Below are 26041 nucleotides of genomic sequence, written 5' to 3'. Positions count from 1 at the left end.
ATTATGTATCTCCGGTGTGTCTCATGTTTCCCATGCTGCAGCTGCGGCGATGTTTACGAAAGAACGGATACGTCAAGGGAGTTTTCCGTAGATGGGCTACTATACAGAGGGTCCCAGTGATCATGGTACCACCGGAAACGGTGTCATTCTAGGCGAAAAAATAAATGGAAAATATACAAAAAATTGTACACGTGCGATAGAATATGTACGGGACTTGGTCACCGGCACAAGTAGAAATAGGAAGCAATACGACAGACTCGTATCCGAGAAATTTTCAAATGAAATTACCTTGGAATTTTTGTTCCGTAGAATCGCTAAATTCCCGCTGGCAGCATAACTACTGAAACATCCTGTAAAGACTGGGTCAAGATTCGTGATACGATAAATTGCAGTCGACGGGGTCGTGGAAATTGCATAGCACGCGGCGTGTGTGTTGACGGCGTGGCAGTAATCGCGCTCGAAACCTTGGACATCGGCGAGTAGTGGAACGAGTTGTTGGATAAATGAAAATAGGTCGGAAGGAGCAAAGGATCAAAGATAACGAAGAACAGAGCGAGAGAAGGGACGATGAACCGAGCAACCAAGAAAACGAGACGCTGTGCGAGGGGTTAGAGAAACAGGAAGCGGAGGACGCAAGGGACAGGTACAAGGAGTATGAAAACGGAAAGAGGAAGGAAGGAACGGACGGAGAAAGTAGCGCCGGCTCGGACGACTGGTCGAAGAATTTTCTCAGGATGGGAGTCAGTCGTTAGTCCTTTCACGGCAGACTTACCACGACCAGGCTCGATCCCACCTCGAAAACGAAACGAACCGGCAGCGAGAGCGTTCCCTTCCTTCCGTTCGAATTGCACCGGCAATCCCTTTGTCGAGCAGATCTCGCTTCGAGGTATTGGAAAATTCTACAGATGCCATCCGATGCCACGATCCTCCTGCTCTCGCGAATCCTCCAACGATCACGACGCATCGTCGAGTGCCGATACTAAACTCGTTCTCGACTCGAGGCGAAACACTTGCTCGACGGCGAAAAACCAACTGTTTAATCTCCTCCACTGCACGGTTGGTCCGATCGAACATTTTACAAACATTCTAATGATATACTGATATTACAATTAAGTTTCAGCTCGATAACAAGAAAGATAAAAACCGTTTATTTAGTGAATTCGAAACAAGTAACGTTCTAACGATAAAATAACACTTTGAGTGATCGTTTAATCCCGTGGAAAAGTCGTACCATCGGAAAAGTCTTGGCACGAATATGGTTTACCACACCGTAAAGGACGCGGATAGTTGTCGATGTTCGAGAAGGGTTTAAATTAACTGTCGTTTCGATTCTCGGACGTACCAAGTGCACAGGACGACTGACGGCTGACGATTCTTGCCCTTCGAAATGCCCAGCGTACTTTCTATCGCTCGACGACGCCCGTGGTAAACTAAATCATACTTCGAGGCTCCAACTTTTACAAATCTTCCAAGATTTTCGTTCTTGGCGCGTCAAGTTGTACGAAACTCTGCGCGATAGTCCTTCGTTTCTGACAGCTCCGATGGTTCTCTCCGCGCCACGCATTCGAACAAGATATCGAGTCTTTCGAATTCTCGCTTGTATCGATACGCGTTTCGAGTTCTTAACGAAGACGAAAGTTTTACCATCTCTAGATTTTCGAGACTCCCAAGACGATCAAGAGTTTCTCTCAACTTTGAATCTATATTGCAACACACAAACTATAATTATACGCAATAGTTCCATGGAGTCAGGTTAGGACTATGTGCAAGTACCAGGCTTCTTTAATTCCATGATTAATGAGATAAGCTAAGAATTATTAAACTATGTCGATGCGAACGTTGTCAAGGTCTCGAACGACAAAGCACTGCTCGGAGTCTGCCGTGCATCTCGGAACACGGTAACTTTTGAGATACCCTGTAGCATGACGGTTGGAGAACGATCGGAGGTTGAGGGAGACAGTTCGCCAGCGGAGATTTGATTTATATGTTAATCGGCAGTCAGCAGCCGCGGCCTATGTCGGCAACTGCACAGCCTGCCGTCGTACTCTTTCGCTTCGTCGTAACAATCCACGAAATATGGCGTATAAGTAGACACCGCTGCGTCCTAGGACGATATTGGTAGGTATTACGAAACATTCGACCCGTAACGATTTTCTGTGGACCTTGAACGTTACCACAGGGATCTCAGATTTTCTGGTTATTCGGTATCGTAAGTTACCACGAAGCTCGCCAACTCGAGCAAACGTTTTTCTGAACCCTAAAAATATTTGCCTAATAGTAACTCTTATTTCTCGTAACACCAGCTAGCGGAAATCAAGGTATCGGTCTCGCTTAAACAGATGTCTCCTTGGAACGTTTCCATAAGGCTTAAGCAGACCAACCGTTCGTAAATTTAGCTTTTGATCCGCTTCTCGTTGAATAATTGCTGAAAGAATTTCTATTAGAAACGATCCCGTGGAATAGAGGTCGCGGTAAGGAAAAAACCGGAACGCCCGGCTCGGCCTGTCTGAAAGACCGACTCCATCGAAAACTAATTACTTAGCAATGAACTGGCAATGTCGATGGAATTTCCGTTACCGAAACTATGAAAACTCGCGCGATTTCTACGAGCCATCGTTTTCGGTTATTCCTCTTCAGGGCGGGTCGCGGATTAAAAGTTTTCCTGGCACGAAACGTCAAGCGAAGGAAATTAGTCGACCAACGAGCGGAATTCGAACGCGACGTTCGAAGAGCGTCGGTCGTTCTTCGCGAAAACGATTTTCCTTCCGAGAACAAAGATTACCGTGATACCGTTCGTTCTAAATCACCGATGCACTTGAAAAATAAACCTTATCTACCAGATACTGTCCTAAATATCCCACGGACTTTTCGCTTATCGACCAATCGAATTTTTTCGAGATAAACGCTTATGATAAATCTTCGATGACTACCGACGACGATGATAAATGCAACGAAAAGTACATTCGGGCGATTTTGGCCAAATATAGGATAATCGTGTCAATGATCGTGTCAATGATCCCGAAATATCGTTCGAAACGCTATTATGCAAATATTCTAATATTGTCGAATTTTCATTGCGCATACTGCTTGTTTTCGAAACGTTTCTACACAGTAAAAATCGCGGCTATATTGTTTCGTTTCAACATTGAAACAAGTTTGTACGATCATGGCAGTTTTATCGAGAAACTAAATAGTTAATTGATCGATTTTCTTTTTACCTATCTTTCGTGATGATATTTATCGATGATGAGATCAATTAAAACTCTACTAAATTACTTTTATTAAAGGTATCTATGGTATATTGGATCTGTGATTGACAGTTTGAGGATTATAATGATACGATACAGTAATATCATCGATAGCTGTTGACGATCGCATATAAAGTTTTTCAGTTGAAATGAAAATAAAATTGGACTCTTGAAAGTGTGACTTTTTCATTCAATAAATCACACGATGGAAATAAAAATCACTGATAATCTGATATTGACTACGATTAATGAAAGAAAAATTCAAATGGAATTGAAAAGGTTTATCAGTGATAAATCGATAAGTAATTAGTTTGAGGGATTAAAAGGGTATAATGTATTATTCTCATCGATAGCTGTTCATGGTTGAAAAATGCGATAATCGCGCATAAAGTACGCTCTTCGGAATAAGAATAAGGAATACAGCGTTCTAGAGTAAACTAGGGTAATTAAATTTTGTAGATCGAAATGGATAGGACCCATGACAGAAACGAGAAAGACGATAATGACAATTGGTCTTACGATAGACGACGAGTCGGATAAAAAACTAACGAACAAAAGGTGGATCTTAAGAAAACAGGGAATTAAAATAACAAGTTTATCTAATGTACGGTCGAATGAAAAAATTTTGGATAAAGGAAATAACACCTCCGTACGAATGATTCACTTCCTCTATATGTTTGTTTCTTTTAGCTGCGAAACAGAACGCAACGCTCGATTGCAGACCAGATGAATGTGATTAATAAAAAGCGTGACTAATTCCGATTCGAAATTTCTTGGCACCGAACAAAACTCGGTAAACAGATTACAGTATTGACCTTTGGAACTGTCGCAAACTAATGCCTGTTGCAAAGCGTTTCCATTTTACCGCGATACGGGACGATCGCCAGAAATCCACATATTTACTGACAAAATGTGTAAATCAACGCGAGCAATTAGCCCTGAAATTCTAACGACCGATTGCGAACGCACGAGTAGTCCCTAGTTGCTAATAATGTGGCGTGCGAACAACGCGTGACCAGTTACAGTCTAAATTGTAAATTTGGTTAAATCGATGCTATTCGATAAAGCGAAAAAACAGCCATGAAATTATGTCGTCGTCTTCCGAGCGAACCTTCCCCCTTCTTTTATTTTATGTACATTTCTACGATTTTAGGATATAAGTTAACGATGGAAAAACAGAGCTAGTTATACGACTGGTTCGCATAAATTTAATAAACGTATACCACAGTGTTGACGTCCAACGAAACTCTTTCCACTGCAGTCTGAATCTTTCTGTCTCTGATTTATTTTTTACCGGTTATTGCGATTTTTAATCAGAAACCCCCAGACGTTGATCAACGTTTCCTTATTGCTTTCACTTCCCTTATCTCATTGTCGGACACAACTACGTGAAATACTGCATCGCGATTTCATTATTATATTCGAAATCTGAGTCATAACGTAATATTTCGAAGCACTACTGATTTTTCTATATGTATAAATTAAAAACCAACGACATTATTCATTGGATTGGCTATAATCGTGACGTTAAGTCTCCAACCGTACAGCATTTGCTTAATACGAAATATATGCTAAATTCTCTAGCTACGCGTATAACAATCAGAGGAAAACATTTTTCCAAACAGTAAAAATTAAGAAATAAAACAGAGAAACTGTATGTTACTCTTTCGTGTAATAAAGGTTCGAAGGAGCTTGACCGATTAAAACAGCGAGAAAATTACACTTTCTTCTCGAGCTATAGAATCGAATTGGAACAAAATAAAATTAAAAATAGTAAATATTTATAGAAGGTTCCGAAATGTCTGTTGCAAAATCTGGTCACTAGACTGGCCTCCTTCGCGGCCGGAAAGTGCAACGAGACGAACAACGTTATTGAAAGTTTCTTATCGAACAAAGTGCACGTTTATCCAAAATCCTATCGGCCCAATAGCTTGCAATCACGTGATTTTTATCTCACGATATTGTTCCAATCATGCTTGGGAAAAAGCGTAGCTATACTTTTTCCTATGCGACCCTCTACCTCGTCTCATACCGCGCCTCCTCTAACTACGATATTACGAATGCTTGCACCACGTGCCACTCGTGCAAAGCACGGTGCATTATCGTCAGATAAGGATTTCGCGCTGAATCAGAAGAACAAGCTTTCCGTATAAAAGCCGGGAAGACATACGTACAGATCAATTGGAAGTGGAACATTTCTTTGAGAAAATGTATTGCGCTCTTGTATTGTGCACCCTCCTCGTTGGCTGTTTAGGTGAGTACACGTAAACGGAACCGAAAGCTGGCTTTGTTCCTTAATTTGATTATGCAACGGTATATTGAAAATCGTCAATTGGCAATTTTTTATCCGATTATTATCAAAAAGAAAAGAATATAGAGTAAACGTTCGCGAATAGGGCTATCGAATCGGTATTTCGCATCTGCGAACGCTCAACTATGTATTGTTTTATTTAAACACTCCGTCGGTTTGAGCAATATTATTATACAACATTTTCGATTCTGTAGACACGTAGAATGTAGTGCAAGAGAGTGCTCGTTAATTTTGTTTAAGAAAATAATATTACTTAATGATTTTTAATTGTAAACTTTGATGTGAAACGGAAAGAAATCTTACTGTTTCGGTATAATGTTACAGCCAACGAGATGCCGGACACCCTGGACACCCAGGGCGCTCAGCATCTGCTGCTTGACACGAGAATTGTAGGCGGCAGTCCCGTTGACATAAATCAACATCCGTATCAACTAAGCCTACAAACTAGTGGACATATTTGCGGTGGCTCGATCATCAGCAGTAAATGGGCCGTCACAGCCGGCCATTGCGTAGGGTAATAACGCAAATGGATAAAGTTAACAGTACTATGTGCACTAAGCAGACATAAGTGCTTCGGGGTAATCTGGTTCGCGTATGCGGGACTTTTCGAACGTTAATATAATCGCGGGACACGATTCGATTTAATTGCTAATTGGTAGTGCTAGTTATAGTTGGTAGTCTTCGAGTCGATAAATTGGGCTTTAACGTGGTCGTCATATTTTAGTTGAATGGAAGAATTCGGTAGTCTGCCACTGCTAAAAATCATCGGCCATTGGAACTGTAACGATTCGGTGATTCAATTACGCGAATAGATATAATATAATGACGCCGTCATACGGATCATCCCTAACGTTTTCGCGCAACGATACGTTCGATAATATTTAGCCATCGCGATATTAAATCGGCTTTGCGGGTCGCGTTCCATCCCGATCGGCTGCCATTTTGCAATAACAGTAAGGTTGTCAAATACCATGCGCATATTCTCGAAAGCAAACAGCTATTATATTCGTCGACGTTCGTGGGCCGTTTACACGCGACGCGTACAAACTATAATACGAGTCACTGACATTTTCATGTTCCGTGCATCACAGAATGCCCGCCGAGCGATACAGCATCCGTGTTGGTAACAGCAACAAAGACCAAGGTACTCGTTATGCAATAAAGAGGATCATCCGACATCCCCAGTACAACTCAAGGACTGTCGACTTTGATGTCGCGCTTTTGGAGGTACATACGTGAAATTCGATAGTATACTAGTCGAACCATTTTGGTACACATACATTAATTGTAGCTATTATCTTTTTCACAAACAGACGATTGAAATACATGAAAAAATATCATTCGGACCATTTAGTATTATTATGATTGTCTTAAACGATAAATTTTGAAAAATGAATCTGTCAATTTAGCGATAAAATCGACTGACTCTTGAGAGCCAGTTTCCGGATTACGCATCGCGGTTATTCGAGGTATAGCGGTATGATACGGATGGTAGCCACTCGATATACTTAAGTGGCCAGTTGATTTCGTTCGGACCGTATTAGTGCTGCGAGGATTAATTCCTTGCTATAGCAACACAGGCGTAATGCAATGGAAACTCTATTGCAGATCGATGGCGAAATCAAATTCAACAACAATGTGAAAGCAGTAAAGTTGGCTACGATGGAACCTTCTTCCGGAAGCGTGGTTGACGTAACTGGTTGGGGAGCACTCAGGGTAAATTGCTCAATTATTTTATGTTCTAGACGCGACAGAAGTAAAAATATACCGTTCGAAAAGTCTGAAGCGCGTGCAACATCAAACAGTTTTATGACAATTTCGCGCTTACAGCGCCAACTACGATTTACGTCGATGCGTTTCGAGTAAATTTTCTACGCGAGGAAATTTTTTGAACGAAAGGAAGCTGTTTAACATTCTGTTTTATTTTGGTGGCGTTCATGGATATCGATATAGAGTTTATCGTCTAAATGAGAAAAAAAATGAGAAGATTTCAAAGCAATGAAACGAAAATAACAGTTGCAAACGTTGTAGGAGGGTGGAGGTGTTTCATCCCAATTGATGAAAGTGTCGGTTCCCATCGTGGACAGAAAACAATGTCAGACCGCTTACGGAAGCAGGAACACCATCACTAGCAGAATGATCTGCGCCGGTTACACCGCCGGTGGAAAAGACTCTTGCCAAGGAGACTCCGGTGGTCCTTTGACACTCAAAGGAACCCTCTACGGTATTGTGTCATGGGGTTACGGATGTGCCCAACCCAAATACCCAGGTGTTTACTCGAACGTGGCTAACCTCCGCTCTTGGATCAAACAGAACAGTGGAGTATAAATCAAGAATTGGAGAATATGTAGCAATTAACATGTTGCCAACCAACCTGTTAATTAGATAATTAACTGAAGCAGCATTTAGAGAGTCCAAATACAATTTTGTAAAATTTTTCATATGCTTTGTTAATTGTTAAATATTGTACGCACGATTTGATTTAAATACATATATTTTGGACTTTTATAAAAGTAAATATCGAAGTAGTGAAAAATAGGGACAACTTTTCCACATTTTCAGAATTTCTACTTAATTTTCACCAAAATATACGTCGTTTGCATTTCGAAACATTAAAATCCTCCAATCCGTTCAAAAGTTAAGACCTTTTAAAGATACGCATGAAATTTCAGTGAAACATATAAATGTATGGTCAGGCATTACATTTTCGGTTAGGATTTTTTTTCTCGAAACTGCGTAGGATTTCGAGGATATGTCTATCGACCAAAAATAATTGTAATTGACCCCTGCAATCGAAAATAATTTTTTCAGAACGATTTTAAATTTTTTAATTTCACCGAAAAATTTCTGTACCACATGTATTTACAGACACACTACAGCTGTCTGCCCATAAATACTAATTCAGTGAATAGTTTCTCAACTTACCGCCATTCATGAGAAGAGGACGCTAAAATCACCTCCGAATTTTCAGGTCTGTATCGCAGCAAATTGGGCCACTTTCAGTCCATAAGGTGAAAGGTCTACTCGTATACCTCGTCTGTGATTTTATCGATACTTATTATTTATTACTTGGTACAACAGCAATTACAATATATATTGGGAAGCTTCGAGTTTGATTGAAACGCCGAATATATTAAAATTGCTTTCCTTCCAAATAACATTACAATATTAACAACACTTGTTAATATATCATATAATAGAATAGAGAAGATAGATTATTTCCGCTACCGAGGACGAACGGGAGACCAAAGTTTACCAATAGATTGACAGCCAAAACAGCTTATTTAACCACCGAATGCTTTCTTCGTCCATCTTGCCCAGATCCCCAGAGCAACTAAAACTTTCTCCGATAGTTTACTCACAGTTGAACTTTGATTCGATCAATATCGCCGTCCCGTTGAAACTTTCCCTCTTTTCGAATGGTCTTACCACAGACGAGGTATACGAGTAAACCTTTCACTCGATGTATTTTTTCGGCCCATTTTTCTGGGACTCTAGAGCCCCATTACCATTACATTACCAACAGATTTAGAAATGAACACAAGAGGAAGTTAGACGGAAAATGAAACTACAGAAATAGAATCGATTAAGATTACTTAAAGATTTCTAGATTATTAAAATACGTAAGGATGTACCTCATTGATAAGTACACCGCAAATCCTCTATTTTTTATTTTAAATTTGAAATACATCATTCATTTAAAAAATAACTCGGTAAAAACGTATTTGCGACTCGAAATCGGTGTCATTAGACCGTACACCGGGGCGAAGAACGTATCTGAAACTATAAGAAGAACGCAGCCATTAGCTCATATAATTTGCTATTAATATAATTAATAATTATATTAATTACATAGAAATCGTTTCTCGTATCACTGTATCTCCTGTATCCCTTATGTCGTTCAAATCAATTTTTGCACATTGTTGATGAATAAAAGTATATATCGTGATAGTCGCATACTCGGAACACACATTAAGCGCGCATACAATGTATACAAGCAATACAGTTTGTCGAGCACGGCACGTTGATTAATTTTAAATCGCTCCAATTCGAATGGGATACTAATCTTGACACGATTGTTCCATTATCTCGTTCTCGATACGATATCGCTAATCACGATCTGTCTCGGACACTAACACAACTGCGAAGAAACTTTTTACAGGAAAGCAAAGTTTTTCTCCCGTTCTATCGAAACACATAAAATGGATTACCGGTACTCTTTTGAAGTTGACGCGACCAGACACTTTCGACAACGGTTAATAATCGATAACGACGTTTATCGCCGAAAAATTTCGACCCCACGCGTATCGACGTGTCCCGACCTAGTTCCAGTCCCAATAATTCGACAGGTCGATCGTTATTCCCTGTCAATTCACGTCGAAATGTCTAAGAAAATACTGTTCCTGCTCTGCATTTTTCTCGAGAACGGTAAGTTGGATAATGGTGCTTCGTACGAGAATCCAATTTCGCGTACAATTTCATGCAAATATTCTTCACTCTCTGCTCAGTTCTTGCGTCGGAAAATACCAAGTACGTGAACATTACGGAATATCCGTACCATGTAAGTTGAAATACGTTTTCCAATCTCTTGTAACGTTAAGGGAATACAATTTTAAGTAACGTAACGCCTTTCTTACGTAGAAACGCTTTATATTATTTTCCTATTTAGTTTGTGAAACGTTCTTTTAATTTTCCTATGTTTCCTTTCCGTTTTCCACGTTTATATTCCACTTGTTGACTTGTTACACAATTTGACATAATAATTAGACTCGCCATTCAAGTCTCCAGCTGTTTGTAATATGTATAGGTATCCATCGAGAAATACGGAACGCACGTATGCAGTGGAGCGCTGGTGCATGAATCGTGGGCCATAACCGCGGCATCCTGCGTTTTTGGGCAAGTATCGGTCCACGGAATTAACGTCGTATTATACAAGGTGTATCGTAACCGACCGACAAAAGAGTGCATATAAAAAAATATATGCACATTTTCTAGTATGAATTTGTTTGAGTGAATAATTGAAATATTATGGGATGAGTGCGAAAAAAACGATGAATAACGACACATAATCGTTTACAGTGCTGACCTGTCGACGATGTCGGTGCGTGTCCGCTCCGACACTCTTTCCAGCGGCGGAGACGAATTGGAAGTGAGCGATATCGTTGTGCACGAGGATTTTGACAAATATGTCCTGCTGAACGACATCGCGCTAATAAAGGTAGCCGCACTTTTAAAGGGCTAAAAGCACATTTATTTCGGAGCACTTTATCCTCGCTCTCCTTCGCGAACGTTTGTCACGCGAGTCGCACCGCCAGCAATTTTATTACAGTTTTTACGCTCGGTACGGCGAACCATGTTACGATACAATCGTTATAGACAGCAATTCCACCGAAAGCTCGTATGTCTTCTAAAGGGACGTACCAGTGGGAAGTATGTAGCATCGAAATATTAATAATTTTTAATAGAAACTCGAGTGAAAAGAACGCAATAAATAATATCGAACAAAACGGTGCCAAATTAAACGTAACGTCTATCGATACTCGGCATTAATTCGAATCAATCGTAACGCGAGAAACTGTAATATAATAGCTTTTATTTTACGCACGACTCGTCGATAGTCGGAATGGACCTTTATAGCATAGTAAATATATTAATAAACGTTGGATTTGTTTGAATTTAGTTTAAGCTTCCCGAGCAATTTAGTGAAAAATTGCTACCGATTGGAATACCGGAAAAAGAGGATTACAAACTCGCTGATGGAACGACATGCTTCGTGACAGGGTGGAAGCATAATCTGGTGAGTGCTGTTTTTAATATTAGTATCGAAAAATCATTTAAGAGTAAACGAAAAATTACCGCGCAATTTCTCACAGCATATTTGTTAACTTTTTTTCCATCTAAAAAATTAGAGAAATATATCATCGGAACGTGTTGCGTTCTCATCGTCGTATCTCGAAAAAATATTAGTTTCAAACTGTCCATTTTATACTGGGCGATAATTATCTTTCTGTGTCATCGTGCGGTCATTAAAGCCGCAAGCTCGTTCGCTAAATATTCACTTTTATCGCGATGTCTGATTCAATTTCAGTCCACATATAAAGCCCGTATACTGGAAACGGAAAAATAAATTTCTTCATTTTTTATTACGGCCAATTTTTAATTCTGATAACAATCGAATAGAAATTCCTTTCTTATTACACGTCCGAAGCGAAATGCAAACGACTTTCGCGAATATAAGAATGACCGATACTAAATATTTGCGTTCGATGGTAGTGAGAAAAATTAACATTGAACTATACCAACGTATCTTACGACAGAACGTCCAACGTAAGAAACTAATAATAGAGCGGAATATTATGTACGATATGACTGAAGATAAGCTGAAGAAAATGGTCCCGAAGGATATCATAAATTAAGGAAAATGTTCGCGAATTTCGCCTATAGACTGTATCGTAAAAAGTTTAACCATTCATGGTGATGGAAAATTTATCGACCCTAGGAGCTAATGGTGATGGAGAGTTTAACCATTTCTCTCAGGTCTATTCTCGTGTGCTCCTAACCGTCCCCGAAATGATACAGTTATCTTATCGATAACTTTAACAAGCTAAGAACTGTATTAAAAAATGGTTGTTTCCGATGCTGGTAAATAAAAGAGAAACTTTTATATAATGTGCATCTGTTTGGTCTTCGCAAGGGATTCTAATATGAAAAATCGTAATTGGATCAAGATATTAGGTTACTTTCAGGGTGGCCAGGCCGAATCTCAGATCACGGCGATGGCTGTACCGATCGTCAACCAGGATATCTGCAGCTCGACGATGCCTTGCTACGAGCCGGTGCTCCAGAAAATGCTTTGTGCCGGTAACATGACCCTCGGGGTGGAGACATGTCAGGTAAGATGAAGACAAGAGAATGTTGGAGGGGGTGTGGTGTGGCTCCGCGACCCGTGACAACTCTTGCAACACCTAAGATCCTGAAGCCCCCGTTAAGGAGATCCCTCGTCGCGCGTGACGCCACTCAATATCCGTGTAGATGTGTTTGCCGTAACTGTTGCTGGTCTGGCCTCCGATTGCACACGCAACCGTTTCGGGAACAATAAGAGATTCGACTGCGTTAATGGACGCAAACCGATAGTTTGGCACCTCGACTTTTCACCACATTATAGTACAGTATTTATTTTCTTCCACCAGATAATTTACGATTGTCAAGTAAAGACTATTTCTCGGTTAAATTATGTTACGTTTACATTCCATTTTATGGATATACATCGATATACGCATGTTAAGCTAGAGACAGACTTTCATTCCCTACGTCGCGCAGGAGGTGACGAACATCCGTTATGGTAAAAAAAATGTAACGTTACACGAGAGGTGACGTACGTACGTTCGTTCGTTAAGGGTTAAAATGTAATTCGGTCTCAATTTGGTTGCCGACTATCGCGTGAACGCGCAAAACCAATGGTTACGGCGCAATAAAACGGTTAAGAAGACAGATAACTCTCTTCGATACCCCGAACGTAAAAGAACAAAGCATGAAAATTGATCGTTCGGGGAATGTAGCATTTGACGTTGGAAGCTTGAACTGAATTGGAACTAATTGCTCGGTAGCAGGGATTGAATTTAAAACGAGAACGATCAGTTTTCAACACGAACGATGGTCGTGCGAAACACGAGATGTTCGGGTTTTGCAAATCGATTTTATTTTCGAACACGAATGGAAGACTACGAGGATGATGCGCGTTTTTATTCTTGCGTTTCCACAAACCTATTCGTATCGCATTTCTGCGAATCGGATTAAAAATCCGTGACAAACATCCGTTTTCGAATCGGTATGGAAATTAATAAAATGTTACGCGTTCTCGGGGTAGGTTTCCATTCGCGAGTCCTCGATGCACAAGACATCGGTGGTAACGATGTCAGAAACAATCTTACGCTCCATAAATTCAAATTAACGAACATTCGAACCTCCAAAGTGCCACTCGTCCCTGTTATTTCTTATTTATTAACGCGTTGTCGTTCATTATGGCGCATTCAGTACGATTTCATTCGCGAGAAAATCGATTTTACCCGTTGTCCGTTTAACAACGCGTTCGCGTCAATAATGAAACGCGTAGAAATTCCGTTCCCTGTACAGTGTACAGAAAAATGCGCCAAACGAATGAATCACGGGTCTCGTTAACGCGATTCTGATTGTCCTTCGTACACGCGATCCACGCGTACTGCTTGCCAGTGGAATTCAACGTTAATTTGACGTCTGATGATACGCGCACGCGGCTAATTTCGGTTGTCGATTGCACTCGATAGACGACGAACAATGCAACTCACTTGACTCGAGGACGCAATATCAGAGGGACCATGGCACAGGCGCGACCTAACGTCAAATGATAGAAAATTAAAGGATCAAACGAAAACCCTGGGCAAACCGGCCGAGGCGGGAAATTTATATCTACGATCATTAACGCGTTAAACGAACGACAAACAGTCGGCGCGCTTTCCATCAAGGAATAGTCGTCGGTCTAACCGGTCTAATCGTGATAAATTTTCCGTGAATTCGGCGAGCTCGTTTTTAATAATTCTTTATTAATTATAGCGACGGTTGCACCAAGTGACTTGAAACTTTACGGAATAAATGTTAACTTAAATCGCGCAAACCTTTTCGTCTACGTTCATACATATTAGAATATTTGCGTCGTGCGCAGTTTACATAGACAGATATACATCGGACAATACACGTTTATTTAACGTTCTTATTATTCTGTTTCGTGTATTAAATTTGCCCCATTAAATTGGCATACGATCAAGAACCGTACTAAAAATATTAACGCCGAGAGGTATAAAAGTAAATAAAAACGTTACCTTTGTAAATGGATTCTCTTTTAATGGAAACGTATTTATCGAAATTCTAACGAAGCATGCTTAATCGCAGAGACAGTTGATGTATTCGTAATACCGATATATTTGCCGTTGGTTCGTTTCTGGTTTGAACGTCGTGCTAACAGTATGCCGTAGAAGGGCACAAAAGATGCGGCGCGTTACGAGCAACATTTGAATACGATCGATTGAATAGAAATTGAACATTATTCACCGAGTATAATAGAAAATTGTCACAAAGCGCGGAGATTTCAACACGTTCCATCGTTATAATAATAACAATAAATTCGGCTGGACGATACAAAGAGCAATATCTTTGGTTGCTTCTTCGCTGACAATAGATTTCAATGTTACCTTTTCTTTTTTATTTTATTCTATTTTCACAATTTCCATGTTGAAAACGCCGACCTGCGGAAGTCACATAGCCCCGTTTGCCTTTCGAGAGCAAATAAATGCGAGCTGATTCGAATAGTTCATTTCCAAATGCGATTGCATTTTAATAGACGAGAATTAATTGGAACATTTAGGGACGTTGGGCAATGATTTCGGCGCTATTCGAAAATAATTGTCAGTTTCTAGCACGCGAATAAAAACGCAACACTGTGCGTTCAATTGAAACAACCGTCGATTCGTTTACTATACCGATGGCGATATTTTTCATTATATTTGGGAAACGAATCCTTTAAACAATTAACGGTAAAATATTTTTGTTCCGTTTTGATCGATTCGTGGAAAATAATGTCGATCCGATCGGTGCAATATTTTAAGTATCAAAAATAAGAAATTGTTTCAGCGAATAATACGAGACATTTTCGAGTAGAATCGGGCACACTCCGTACAACGATAATTGGTTTCTGCCTTTGTAAGGACAATCGACCTCGTCACTCTCTTTGCGAATGTATCAACGCATTAGCAAATCAGCGCGCAAGCAACGCAGCTCGAAGTAATCACTGAAACTGTCAACCCTCGTTTACTTGCAGGGTGATCCAGGTGCTCCGCTGATGGAAGCCCAGACGCTGATTGGCGTTCTATCCTATGGATTAGGGTGTAAAACTATGATACATCCGGGCGTATACACTCGCGTCAGCAGTTACCTACCATGGATCTCGGCAAATTCAGATATCCTCTATACTATATGAGATGATATTCGCGAAACTACAATGTCAACGTTGCTAATCTTTATCAGATTCAATCTCGTTGCGTTGCACCGTTCGTTGGAACAGGCCGAACAAGTTTCCGAACGGCCGCGTTCCTTCGCGACGCGACGCGACGCGACGCGACGGCGATACTTTCCTTGTAACTTTAAACATTTTTCCAAAGGTTTTATGAAAATACTACCAAGAGAAGTTTCGTCTGTTTTATACGCACGAGCGATTTCCTACGACATATTGCACCCGCCATTTCATTCTTTCCGATGCAATTCGCCCTTTATCCGCGTCCCGTCTCCGTAAAATGCTAAACTTTAAAACTACATTCCTATCCGTTCCTTCCTTAAGTTGAACGTACATGTTTTGGTTGTTAAATGCCAGAATAAATATCTGTTACTTCCGATGACAAATAACTGGCTTAATTAAGGAACCACTTGTTACGTTCGTACATTAGGATCTGTGGTGCGAACGGCTCGTTATTGGTCTGTCTACTTTGCCGCGTTTAAATAAACGAGTTAACGTGGAAAAGTCGATCCTGTCGACCATTCACATTTCTTCTGCTCCGAAGCGTAACGATAATATCGAGCCTTATTAACGCTAGCGCCGCGTCGTGTCTAAAATATTAAAACGGAAGTTTTCGACCAGACAGAGGTAAATGAAACGGTATTTATTCTCGAATAATAACAACGACGATACGATCGTGGTACGAAAAAAACAATCGACGAGAAGGGAATTTTAGATTTTTACTCTACATTTTAGAGAATAGCGGAAAAACAACCAGGGAACTATTCGATCGTAAGGTTTATTCGGCATTATAAGTGAAACAGTTTAGAGCGACAGTACGTGGACCGTTTACTCCACGAAATTTCCTGGCTAAATTCTCGCACGCAATATAAGAAAGACGAAAACGTTTTCCCCCTAGAAAAGTGTGTCCAGCGATGAAGGGAACCAAGTGCAAGAAAAAGACAAATGTACCAGCTAGCGCGACGTCGCGAAGAAACTTAACTTGTAGCGTGAAGCTCTTCTACTTGCTCGTATAAAAAAAAAAAAAAAGCTCTTAATATCGATACCGGCTTTTGACAGTAAAACTCTCCACGGAAGCTTGTTTGTCTTTGCAAAACGTAATAAAGTCTGTTCGCGAACGAACAAGAGGGCAGCGAAGAAACGACGCGACGCGACGCGGGGATAGCGACGTTGTTGAATGAATGTCAGAGACCGCGTGTCGAGAGAAACGCAAGGTGCTCACAAACCGGTCTTCTCTGTGATCCAATTTCGAAGGATCGTCACGCGCGAATAAACGCCTGGAAAAGATGGTCGAGCGCATCCGATACCCCAGGATACTATTCCGATTAGTCTGTCATACTGCACCAATGGTCCACCGCTGTCACCCTGTCGGATAAATAGAATTTCGTTAAAAGAGATCAAGAATACGTCGATTAACAATTCGATACGTTGACCGTCCAACGCTAATCGAATATGTGCATATTATCCTTTTGTTCCGTTGTACGGTGCGGTAGAAGATATCAGTGCTGGAACTCTCGGCATTTCTCCCAATATGAACGAGGGAGCATTTTTCTCTTTGACGAGAGTAGAAATGTTGTAATATTTGTAGAATGAGGTAGGAAAAAGTAACGGTTCAAAAAGATATTAGTTACGCGGAAACATCCGCGTCCGAGCGTGTGCGGTCTAAGCGACAATCAATAAGGGCAATTACCTGACACGCATCCACGCCGCCATCGTTTACGTAACCGGCGCAAATCATTCTCGATGTGATTGTACGAGTCGCGTACAATTCTGAGCAATCTGTATTAGAGAGAAGGGGCACCTCGGCCTTACGTAACTGATTGGTCAACGGGCCGTTACTTCTCAAAACACCCCATCCGGTGACCAACGCCTTGGAACCGGCGGTATAATGATCAGCGATCGGTGCCAGCAGAATCGGTCTCACTCGAGAACTGTACACCAGCGGCTTTTCCAACTGAAATTGTAATTGGTTTCAGCGGTGCCAAGCAGAGAGGCTGTACATTGCAGAATTGATTGTGAAACGGTAATTGAATTCTTCGGGTTTATTCGAAGCTGGGGAGGGGGACGTGTATCACGTTAATAAATAAAGTTCATCGATCGACGGGACCGGGTTACTCCGGGGGACCCCCCACGGAGTGCTTTTTCGTTACGACGCGATTTCTCGAGCCTCCCGATTACTACGAGGACGCTTCGTTTCTTTGTTATTTACTCGAGTGACCGTGACGGAAATAAATTATCGGTGCAATATCGGAGACCGTATATTTTCTTCGCGATTTTATAAATACCATTATAATCATTGTATGGGCTGGTATTTTAGAATTTAAACATCTGACTGTACGCCAAAGGTTTCGACTTTATCGCGAAGAAACCCACTCACCCGGACTAAAGCAATGTCGTAATCGGCGCTTATTGGATCGTACATTTCGTGGCTAATGATCTGCTTGGCGACGATGACCGTCCCTTTGTCGGTAAGGTTGGAAGTACCAGCCTTTATCGAAACGAACCGGACGAAAGCACTGAAAATGTTATTTTCTATATTTTCGAATGGAAAAACGAACGATTAATAATAATTAATATGAAAGTGCCTGACGTACACTTGATTCTTAATTAATTAGATCTAGCATGGTATCCCTCTACTCTAATAGTTTTCTACTTCCCAGATATTAAGCAAGATCATCGACATCGCGTATCAAAGTTGATAACGACTATATGGTTGACGAAAAAGTGTGCGTACCTCTGGACACAGTGTGCGGCCGTGACGATCCATACCTCGCTAATGATAGCGCCACCGCATACGTGACGATTGTTAAATCGTAGAGATACCTAGAAATTTCGCCAGCGTATCAATTTTGCGGCTATCAAGCCCGATAACCGTGAAATTAACAAATGTTTTCTCGTAAAATTGCGGCAATCCGGTGGATATATTTTTCGAGGTTACTCGATAAAGTCATTTTCAAAAGGTAAACGAATTATCGTTACCAAAGTTGCGACGAGAAATTATTTCCACAGGATAAACCACGTAACTTGCCCATTCTAATTGCCTTCCTTATTAATGGAACGATCCAACTTTCTTTTGTCTTGGATAATTTAGATCGCAAGGTGATCGTACTATTAGGTCGTCTTATAAGTCGTGTCGTTCTTATCGTAGTTTGTTTAAGGTGATACGTTTATGTACATTTAAAAAAAAATAAAACAGTCATCAGTGTCTGATACACGTTTTAAATGTACCGAACCGTCGAAAGTGATTTTCGAAATTTCAAAACGAGCTTTTTCTACTTTTTTAGCTTTTTTCAAGATCGACCAATAACGTTTCACATCGACGAACTAAAAGCTGTAATTGGGGCAAAATTTCAATTACAGTTGAAATACTAGCAAACAAGTTAAATAGTAATAATTTCACTGCGTATCGAGATTTACCAGAAATTGGAAAAATATCGAAGCTTGGAAAATGGATTCCGCACGATCTATTAGCAACGAATATATTTCTCTTTCAAACAGGAACGATAACTGTACGACTTTCGTAGGCAAATTTATTGACTTTCGTTGGCTTGTTTGGAGATACAGTCGAAACACACGTTTCCACGCGAAATATTTGGATCGATTAATCTTTGCCAGTAATTCCGACGATCGTTTAGAATACTTACTTGGTAGGGATGTTCGTCGATACGTGCTGGCTGGCCTCCAACAATACGACTCTCGTCAACTAGAAGAATCGATAGTTGAATTAGCGTTTTCGCTTGCATGACTTTTGAAAAACTGCTAATTAAAGCGCAACGTTGCTCCGTGAATTACGATGAAATCTAATGGCTCCCCTTAAATCGTGAATAATTGAACGCTCGAAAAAGAGATGCTTGTACTCTTGAGAGCGCTCGATGTTTAACTACCTCGGTTTAATAAAACGACACAACATTTGCACTGAAAAAACAAACGTTGCTAGCAATCGTTAAAATTACGACAAACACTCGATTTAAAATTAAATAACGAAATGTCCGTACGAACATTTTGCGTCTAAATGAAAATACTTGACGTTGAAGCGTTTTCCTTTAATTACCATGATCGATAATGATGGATCGTACGTACGTTGCAAGAAAAAGATGTGAGACCACGCGGCTGAGGCTAGCTGAAACCACAGGAACAGTATCCACGTATACATGGCGGGAACTTGGCGACGGAACTACCTGTTCGCCACGAGACTCGCCCTTCTTTTATTTCGATATTCGGGTTAATTGTCGTTCGTATCAATTTGCCTGGACACGAGAAAAATTTCCGATCCACGAAAGTCTCGGACCGTTGACCTAGATTCCGCGTCGATTACGTAAAAAGGAGCAAGACTGAAATAAAGTTACACAGCGCCGCCAGCGTCAGATAACATCGTTCCTTCTGTACGAACCAATCAAGGGAATCTTTAAAACGCCAGCTGCCATGCTAGCAAACAAAACTATACGCTAATAAAATACCGAGGGAAGAGAATAATTTTTAATTATTTACGATACTGATTCGATTGCCCAACGATACATATTATTCATATTATATAATACCCAAAAATTTATTCGGTCTATGCTCCGGACCTTGTTTCTACCTTGCACACGAAATGCAGGAAAGAAACAGGTTAATCTGCATTGAAATAATCTTGTAGGCATTTTCTGAAAATAAATGTCCCATTTACGTGAATATTATAAAATTCCGTGCATTTTAACCGGAACCATAACACGGAAATCAAAAGCTCGTTAGTACGAACCGACGTTTCAGTTTAATGGTAGTTCTGAAATCTTCAAATCCTCCTCTACCATAATTTCGTAACACTGAAGCGAGGATTAAATGATCGAACAAAACACTGTTAATTCGCGCAGAGTTTTACGAAACTCGGTGCGTAACGATTTCCAGTGATCCCTTGTCGATCGAAACCGATCGGAGTCGCTTTGCGGAGACGCAGGCACGTACAATAACGACGCTCATTCTCTGTCGCCCTTTACGAGTCAGCCACCTGTACGATGCTGGAGTACCGTAGACCTATAGAACGTCTCATCGACGAAAACCCCAGGCACGTCCGAGTCGACGGTAAAAATAATAATTCGATACCGAGCGACCGTGTTCGGACGAGAGAAGACGAGAACGGTAAAACGTCGGTCGAGGAGTTTCTGTCCTGTGCACTCTGCTCTATACACATATACGTATGTACAGTCTAGAGGACGCCTTTTCATTTGCGAGCTTCACGGTGAACAGGTAGCTCTTTCATCGAGCTCCCACCACCCACCGCGCGCCCTGTATGCGTCGGACGTCTCTTGCTGTTCGTGCTGTTGTGTCGATCGTGTTGTCGCCGACCCTTCTTCTTTCGACCCGTATACACTTGGACTACGAAAAGAACGATCGTTCAACGCACTAAAGTCCATCCGATTCCATGTATACAGGGTGTTCGGCCATCCCTGGGAAAAATTTTAATGGGAGATTCTAGATGTCAAAATAAGACGAAAATCAAGAATACTAATTTGTTGATGCAGGCTTCGTTAAAAACTTATTAACGTTTAAAGTTCCGCCCGTACTGAATTTTTTTCTCGAAACTGAGTAGGATATCGGGGGTATGTCTATTGACCAAAAATGTTTGCAATTGACCCCTGCAACTAAAAATAATTTTTCCAGGACGATTCGAAAGTCTTTTTTTTCATACTCGAATTTTTTTCTCGAAAGTGCGTAGGATTTCGGGGGTACGTCTATTCACCAAAAATGGTTGTAATTGAGCCCCGCAACCGAAAATAATTTTTTCAAAACGATTTGAAATTTTTTTTTTTCGTCGAAAAATTTAGGCACTTACCCCCCCTTGTCGATTTTTCTTAAAAATTCGTTTTTTATTTTTAGTAATTTTGCTTGACGCTCTACAGAAAAATTGTCTAATACTTTTTTGTAGGTACCCATGAGCTCTACTTCAGAAAAAAGTTTCATTGGAATATATTCACAATTGTAGGAGTTATGGCTGTTTGAAAATTGGACCATTTTTATGGAGTTTTTCCCATTTTGCGGGGTCAAGGACCAACTTTTCGAATATTTTTGTGATTTGTACATATTCTTCAGCAAAATACGCGTAGTTTGCTTCTTTAAACATTAAAATCATCCAATCCGTTCGGAAGTTATGACGTTTTAAAGATTCGCGTGAAAATTCAGGCAGACATTTCTAGCCAGAAATTATATTTTCGGTAAGGAATTTTTTTCTCGAAAATGCGTAGGATTTCGAGGGTATGTATAATGACCAAAAATGATTGTAATTCAGCCCCGCAACCGAAAATAATTTTTCCAGAACGATTTGAAATTTTTGAATTTAATTGTTAATATAAAATAACTTTTTAACGAAGCCTCCGTCAACAAATTGGTATTCTTGATTTTCGTCTTGTTTTGGCCTCTAGAATCCCCCATTAAAATTTTTCCCAGGGGTGGCCGAACACCCTATATAACTAAGGTTCGAGAAGGCTTTCAAACTTTTAAACAGCTCCTAGTTCAAACATATAAGCTATGAAACTTTTTATAACAACAGTCGAAAGAATACTTTCTTATTTACTGTGAAACAAACGCTAATTATGTTCGAAGGAAACGGTATCGGTAAAAACCATCGAGTTTGGTAATTGAAATTCTCGTCGTTTTCAACGAGAAAGTTCGAACGAACTCAACGTTACAGGAAGCGATTTTTATTAGCCTTTCCGGATGAACCGCCGTTAAAATAACGACACAACCTGGAGAACGGTCATCGATACGCTTGGCCGATATTTAAAATTGCGCAGCTCAAGTAAAACGCAATCGCTACCTTGCACGTTGGGATTAATATAGGTACGATTCACAGGTATATTTATTTGTAAAAAAAATGTGTATTACAAAATGATTACTTGCAGAAACTTTACTTGGGGTACAAAGAAATATTCATATCGACGATACTTAATGTTTCGAAATTATTTGTAAAATTCCGAGTAAGTGGTATAAAAGTATTGGATTTTTATCGGTGTTTCCTTCCATTTCAGCGGGTGCGGGTTTATCGCGTATGGGTAAAAATTAATCTCCGCGCGATGTTGTATGCGCGGAGAGATATTAATTTTACACGTTGGCATGCTTCGTTATCCAAGATCGTACGGCAGACACTCGCGTGTACACTCCGGGATATCCAGGTCTCGCGCATTCGAAGCCCCAGGACACGATACCAATTTGAACACCGTTGTATACCAGCGGACCTCCAGAGTCTCCCTGTGTGTCGTCACGTGCAAATAACCTTTTCTAAATTTCAACCGTCGCGTCGCGTTGTTACGAGAATCAATAACGCGATATTAAAAGTACACCGGCGCGACGAGGCGCCGAGGCAAAAACGCGACGACTACGGCTGAATAATTTCGTTTGTCAGACAATGAAACGAGCCAACGAAAATTTGGCCATCGTGTCGGAAACGAAAGTATTCACCAACGTCGTCTCGGTTGCTCAATTGCAACGTTAAAGTCGAATACAGAAACCGCTACTGATGGGAAAATCACCGAATCGGTAATTTCCATTTCGTACTGCTATCTTAAGAGGTTACACCGCTGTAGAAAATTGCATAAATATTTTCCACCTAACCCGATTCTGATGCTCGAAAAAATAACGGATGTATGAATATTTGTTGGGAGGCACGGCTGACCGTGTAGGTAGTCAATGTATTTTAACCTTCTTCTATGAATCCACTTGGTCGCTTTTTACACGTTTCTGACAGTGCAAAAAGAACCATCACGTTCTAAAGCTGACTCGAAGTATTGACTCGAAATATTGAAATACTCGTTGGTAGTGTGGTGTCAGAGAATTTCCATAGTAACGGTAGGTATCGAATAAAGAAATTCATCGACAGTCTCGTCTCGTCTCGCAACATGATCCAAGCCCTAGTTTCGACAAAATTTCTTCGTTGGGAGAAAAAGGTGAAAATAATATATTGAATATGTTTACCCGACAGGTGTCCTGGCCACCAATCATCGTGCCAGCGCACAGCATCTCTTTGGTCAGATAATGCTGAACCGCGTAGATCTTCTTACAAGTGTCTTGATCAACGACGGGCGCCGTTAGGACTTTCAGCGTGTTCGACATCGAGCCTCCTGCCTGCAAGTGACTGCGCATTATGCAAGTGGCGAGGCGATTTCGAACTGCATCGTCCACGAGCTGCGCAACGAGCTCCCAGAGTACAGCAAACGCCGCGTTGTACGTACGCGCCGCGACGAATGTTTGCCGTGACGACCGAACATTGTCGACCGATCGACAAACAAACCTTAATGTTTGCGCGAGTTCGCAGTGGGTAATCAGTCTCGACGGACGTCACCGTTGACAGAAGCATCGAGCCACCGTCAAACACGGTTTACCTATGCAACAGCTGTCAAAACGATACACACGGTCAACAAAAAAAGATAACACTTGCCGTCGTTAGGCCCCATCCTGTCACCAACGCTTTACTTCCGGTCATCACGGTAGCTCCAGGTGGAGGGAGCGCGATGCTCTTCGCGTTCGCACTTTCCTTTATCGGTGACGGTAACTGTAAAAAACGAATCGCTATTTGTAGTCCTCGAACGCGAAAATTGAAACGCGTTTTGACAAAGGTCAGTGGGTGTTTAAATATATGTATGTAAATGCAGCTGCATTTAAGTGGTCTTTTAAGAAAGAAATTACTCCGAGTACGAAATACGGTTTGTTGCACGAGCGTTTGCCGCGAACAATCCTGCAGGCAGCTTTTTCTGTTACGTGCTCGCGGGACTGTTCTTGAAAAGCAAAAACTACTCGTAAGTGTTTGCGTACTTTGGACGATTGTCGTTTTTCTGCACACACGCAATCTTACAATTAGCGAAGCGACGTCCGCAAAGTAAAACTGAGCTGATATACATATAAGATTAAACATCAATGAAGAATAATAATAATCCGTAACGTAAATTGTCATTGATATAGGAATTTAAAACTGATAATATTTATCTTATCCGGTTTCTCGAGTTATATTTCTTAGTCGATCGAATCCAGTAAATGTAATTTTTAACAGTATCGGAGCTATATTTTTAAATAAAAATCGTATTATTAGAATTTATTTATATTTTTACTTATTTAAATGTTAAAGCGATCCTACGTGGTTTATGTTAAAAAAAAAAAAAAAACTGAAAAAATAAGCGTACTAGGAATAGAAATTTTCTTTAAATAAGTTGAATGAATAATTTGTCTGTTCGTTGCTTGCTTCTTCTACTGGTACAGATGTCTATGTCGTACTCTATTGCACGCGTACCAGATCGATTTTCCGAGTCGTTTATCTCGAAATCAAAGCCCCGTATGACGAAATTTCATTTCACGTTCATAGATGATAATATATATATATATATATATATATGTATGGATACAAGGTATTTCATAAATACGTGTAACAGATATCCTAAATACTTATACCTTTCGAGTTACGAATGAACGGTCTCAACTCATCCTTTTTGATTCCCGTTGTATCGAAACCGCGTTACCTGTACGAAATAAAGTCTGGCATAATCGTACCTGTATCAAGGCGACATCGTATTCGAGAGACTCGTTGTCGTAAAGTTCGTGGTAAATCGTGTTCTTGATGCCGGTAATCAGCGTACCTCCCTTGTTACTGTAAGTGCTTTGGATGCGAATTTGGAAAAGGGTGGGGTTCTCCCTGCAAGATAATCGCAATTAACCTCGTATCTCCGTACAAAGCCGGCTACAAACCACCAATTCCGCGTCTCCGGTAATTAATAAATTATCTACTCGGTCCCGCGTTGTTCCATAACTCAATCAACACGTACCCGTAGACACAATGCGCCGCCGTTAGCACCCAGTTTCGGCTAATTATGGAGCCCCCGCATTTGAACACGCTGTTGTAGTGAATAGACACCTAACGCAGAAACGTTTACTTTGTTGTTATAACATTGCTGCCGAGCATACGTGCGATAATTAGTATCGATAGATAGTCGTTGCAACGCGGCTGGTTTACCTGATACGGATACTTGTCGATCGTCGTTTCGGATCCTCCAATTATTCTCGGCTCGTAACAGCTCGCGAACGCGAGCGACGCCAGGAGAAACACCAACGGTAACATGTTTCTTCGTAAACAGTCTGGCAACTTACTGTCCAGGTTCGCGTCGAAATCAGTCTAATCAAAGCTCAGACGCGGAACTGATAAGGTGGACAGATGTCGACATCGGGCAGAAATAATCGCGTTTCCGGTCGAAGCTTCGACAGCCGTATCCCGCGACACCGCGATCGGAAATGCGGTCAGAAAGAGAAAGAACGACATTTGTGAAATAATAAACAATTATCGGATTAAACGAGGTAGAATGAATATTTTTCTTGCTCGGTTAACTAACAAAAACAAATCTATATCTAACGTATATTGTAGTGTACGTGGACTTGAGATTAACATTTAATAAAAAATAATTAATTCCGTGAATATAATAGATATCG

General features: G+C 40.7%; 3 protein-coding genes across 5 annotated transcripts; 2 read left to right on the top strand and 1 right to left on the bottom strand.

The window, feature by feature from the left end:
- Positions 1 to 5385: 5385 nt before the first annotated feature.
- On the top strand, positions 5386 to 8068 carry LOC143340926 (trypsin-1-like). The gene is made up of 5 exons (XM_076763346.1): positions 5386 to 5502; positions 5884 to 6073; positions 6651 to 6786; positions 7168 to 7275; positions 7591 to 8068. Exons 1-5 carry the CDS (start codon positions 5457 to 5459, stop codon positions 7885 to 7887), a joined length of 777 nt encoding a protein of 258 aa, XP_076619461.1. The 5' UTR covers positions 5386 to 5456; the 3' UTR covers positions 7888 to 8068.
- A 1396-nt stretch (positions 8069 to 9464) lies between these two features.
- On the top strand, positions 9465 to 15610 carry LOC143340927 (trypsin-4-like). The gene is made up of 7 exons (XM_076763362.1): positions 9465 to 9987; positions 10068 to 10120; positions 10367 to 10455; positions 10639 to 10777; positions 11240 to 11356; positions 12306 to 12452; positions 15410 to 15610. Exons 1-7 carry the CDS (start codon positions 9762 to 9764, stop codon positions 15566 to 15568), a joined length of 930 nt encoding a protein of 309 aa, XP_076619477.1. The 5' UTR covers positions 9465 to 9761; the 3' UTR covers positions 15569 to 15610.
- A 1199-nt stretch (positions 15611 to 16809) lies between these two features.
- On the bottom strand, positions 16810 to 25749 carry LOC143340182 (trypsin-1-like). 3 transcript variants are annotated; one of them, XM_076782634.1, is made up of 7 exons: positions 25572 to 25749; positions 25384 to 25472; positions 25112 to 25253; positions 24009 to 24122; positions 23617 to 23695; positions 17292 to 17356; positions 16810 to 16966 (listed from the first exon to the last, which is right to left on the bottom strand). In XM_076782634.1, the coding sequence occupies exons 1-7, from the start codon at positions 25674 to 25676 to the stop codon at positions 16820 to 16822; spliced, it is 741 nt and encodes a 246-aa protein (XP_076638749.1). In that variant the 5' UTR covers positions 25677 to 25749; the 3' UTR covers positions 16810 to 16819. The 3 variants fall into 3 exon arrangements, with proteins under 3 accessions (XP_076638749.1, XP_076630500.1, XP_076622089.1); XM_076774385.1 differs by lacking the exons at positions 16810 to 16966; positions 17292 to 17356 and adding an exon at positions 22540 to 22822 and having other exon boundaries at positions 23546 to 23691; positions 24005 to 24122; positions 25112 to 25217; XM_076765974.1 differs by lacking the exons at positions 16810 to 16966; positions 17292 to 17356 and adding an exon at positions 22543 to 22822 and having other exon boundaries at positions 23546 to 23691; positions 24005 to 24122.
- Between the last annotated feature and the right edge of the window lie 292 nt (positions 25750 to 26041).

The sequence above is a fragment of the Colletes latitarsis genome, chromosome 1 (assembly GCF_051014445.1).
Source record: "Colletes latitarsis isolate SP2378_abdomen chromosome 1, iyColLati1, whole genome shotgun sequence".
In the NCBI taxonomy this organism is placed as follows: Eukaryota; Metazoa; Arthropoda; class Insecta; order Hymenoptera; family Colletidae; genus Colletes; species Colletes latitarsis.
The sequence above is the reverse complement of the archived record's forward strand: the minus strand, read 5'-3'. Positions and strand labels throughout refer to the sequence as shown.